The sequence below is a fragment of the Mirounga leonina genome, unplaced genomic scaffold (genome assembly GCF_011800145.1).
Source record: "Mirounga leonina isolate KUSES-001 unplaced genomic scaffold, KU_Mleo_1.0 Mir_151, whole genome shotgun sequence".
Taxonomy (NCBI): Eukaryota; Metazoa; Chordata; class Mammalia; order Carnivora; family Phocidae; genus Mirounga; species Mirounga leonina.
This window is the reverse complement of record NW_023270377.1, coordinates 57,941,470-57,944,215: the sequence shown is the minus strand read 5'-3', so window position 1 is coordinate 57,944,215 and position 2,746 is coordinate 57,941,470. Positions and strand designations below refer to the sequence as shown.

At 40.1% G+C, this 2,746-nt stretch overlaps 1 protein-coding gene across 5 annotated transcripts in view; it reads left to right on the top strand.

The window, feature by feature from the left end:
* MAP3K20 (mitogen-activated protein kinase kinase kinase 20) overlaps positions 1-2,255 on the top strand; it is a 186,570-nt gene extending 184,315 nt beyond the window's left edge. For all 5 annotated transcript variants that reach the window (XM_035007745.1, XM_035007744.1, XM_035007746.1 and 2 more), the window contains one exon: positions 214-2,255. In XM_035007745.1, the coding sequence (XP_034863636.1) occupies positions 214-914 (701 nt within the window). In that variant the 3' untranslated portion in view covers positions 915-2,255. The remainder of the gene's footprint in view (positions 1-213) is intronic.
* The last annotated feature ends 491 nt before the right edge of the window (positions 2,256-2,746 follow it).

Here is a 2,746-nt window from a genome sequence, read left to right as displayed (position 1 = left end):
TGCTCTCTCTCATTCTCTCTCAAATAAATAAATAAAATCTTTAAAAATAATAATAATAATAAAGGAAATGTCCTTATACCTAGCCTAGCATTTCTATGAATGGTAAAGCTTGGAGCATCCTAAGCAGGCTTGAATTATCTTGAGACAGCCTTATGAATTAGACACACAGCTTTACTGTGGCTTAGAAGATGCTCATTTCCATTTCCTCTGCAGGTGCTGATCGCCAGTGGCTGGATACTCTGAGGTTGCGGCAGATTGCATCCAATACTTCTTTACAGCGTTCCCAGAGCAATCCCATTCTGGGGTCACAGTTCTTCCCCTATTTCAATGACCAGGATTCCTATGCTGCTGCTGTAAGGCGGACCCAGGTGCCCGTTAAGTATCAACAGATTACACCCATAAACCAATCCAGAAGCTCCTCTCCTACTCAGTATGGACTGACCAAAAACTTCTCTTCTCTACATCTCAACTCCAGGGACAGTGTCTTTTCCAGTCTTCCAACTGACAGCTCTTTAGAGAGGGGTCGATACTCAGATAGAAGAAAGAACAAATATGATCGTGGTAGCGTATCACTAAATTCTTCTCCTAGGGGAAGGTACAGTGGGAAAAGTCAACATTCCACACCTTCACGAGAAAGATATTCTGGAAAATTCTACAGGGTTTCTCAGTCTGCACTCAATACTCAGCAGTCACCTGACTTCAAGAGAAGCCCAAATGACTGCCATCGACCCAGGACCATACCAGGGATGCCTTTACACCCTGAGACTGACTCACGAGCCAGTGAAGAGGATAGCAAAGTCAGCGAGGGAGGATGGACAAAGGTGGAATACCGTAAGAAACCTCACAGGACCTCTCCTGCCAAGACGAACAGGGAAAGAGCCAGAGGAAACTACCGTGGAAGGAGAAACTTTTGATGAATTGAACTAGATGAGTTTTCCTACATAGGCTCTTTTCTTTTCTTTCTTTCCTTTTTTTTTTTTTTAAAGATGTAATGGATTTTAATAATATGATACCTTCAGACAGAATTAACAGAAAGACAACTTTTCCATTTTTGGATTTAGGAAATGCCTTCTAATTGAGACTACAGCCAAACCGGAGCTAAAATGATGGATGTTGATTGCCCAAGGATGATAACTAGACTTAAACATAACTATACATATCCTCCCACCCCTGAATTAACATTTTGAGAGGAGATAATGCCACCTTATTTCCCTAACCACTGCCATTCTGGTTAGCAGGGCCTGGACTAGGGTGATGTTAAGTGGGGTCCTTGCCTTGGGTGCAGAATTTATGGGGAGCCAGAAAGCTCAGTAATCAAGATACATAATATCCTAATGCAATATTTAAATAAATGAAAATGCAAAAAATTCTGTGATAAACAAAAAATCAAAATTCTCCATAAATATAGGATCAGTATTACTGATTTTTCCTCTTGTCTAAGGCTCCAATATGGCTTGCAAGGCACTGTTACGGATCCTGTCTATTGAAAATTTTGATATTTTGTTCATCATGAATTTTTGCATTAATTTTTAAAATATTGCATTAAAATATCATTTATCTTGATTCCTGAGGTGTTGGGGGCTGCTTGTTTTTCTTGAGGCCTCCTTAATTTTGTGCCCGAGGCAAGTGCCTCAGTCTTGATACTGCTGGTTAGTATTTATAGTAAGGTATTTGGATTTTTCTCATGGTCAGAGCTGAAGTGGTTTGTCATTTTTAGACAATAAAAAAGGTTATTGAACTTAATGTTTATTGCAATGCATATCTCTTTCATTTAGACTCATCAGAAACCAAAGATCTAAAATTGCCTAGGAGAACTGTGGTTATTCCTTTCCCAAAGCTCCCAGGGACTGCTTTTGAATATTATTTTCTACATTTTACCAAAGGAGGAGCAAAGAGGGAAAAACAACAGTCCATAAAGACCTCCCGGAATGTCAGAAATCTAAAATCTGGAAGAAAACAGACACAGAGCAGGATAATAACATCACAAGCCACAAGCCAAAGAAATTTTAAATTACCAACATCCTTGTTAGAGCAAGATGGTAAATACCATCCTTGCAGCAAGAAATCTCTAAGCAGCTGAGGGGGGTCGGGGGGTGGGTGGGCTGAAGGTAAATGGTGCAGGTGGGAGGAAACTGCCTGCAGCTTAGGGCAGGAATTGTGATATCCAACTTGTAAAATTCTTCATATTTTACAAATCAAAAAGTCGGGAGGTAACAAACTTATATGTCAAATAAATAAATGTTACTTTCAATATATTCTGAGATTCTGTTCAATATTCACTAACCCTGAATATCAAGTGTCCTTTGCCCTGCACAGGATTCTCAATGCTCTGGACAAGTTCGAATGACACACTGTAATTCCGTGGGGCTGAGTTCTCTTCAGTAGGAACCAGTCATCAAACTTGAGCGAATGTTCCCAGAGTAGCTGCTGTGCTCTGATAAGTGCTTGGGGCCTGGTGGGGAAAACTGTGTTTGGGACGCATTAAAGTCAAGGTTATAGGAAACGACCTTTATTTACAAGGGAAGTTGTGACCTAAACATTGATTCGACAACTCAGTTTTATAAGTTGTAGTACATGTTTGCCATCTGCATTTATAAGCAAAAACAATGGGGAGTGGTAAAATCAGAGGGCAAGGTACTCTCTTCCATCATGCATAACCCATGTCTCTAAGGTTGTAAGCTCCATTGTGGTCCTTTCTCACAAAGCTTATAGCAACTGCAGTCTGTTTTCAATTATTTTCTTCTTG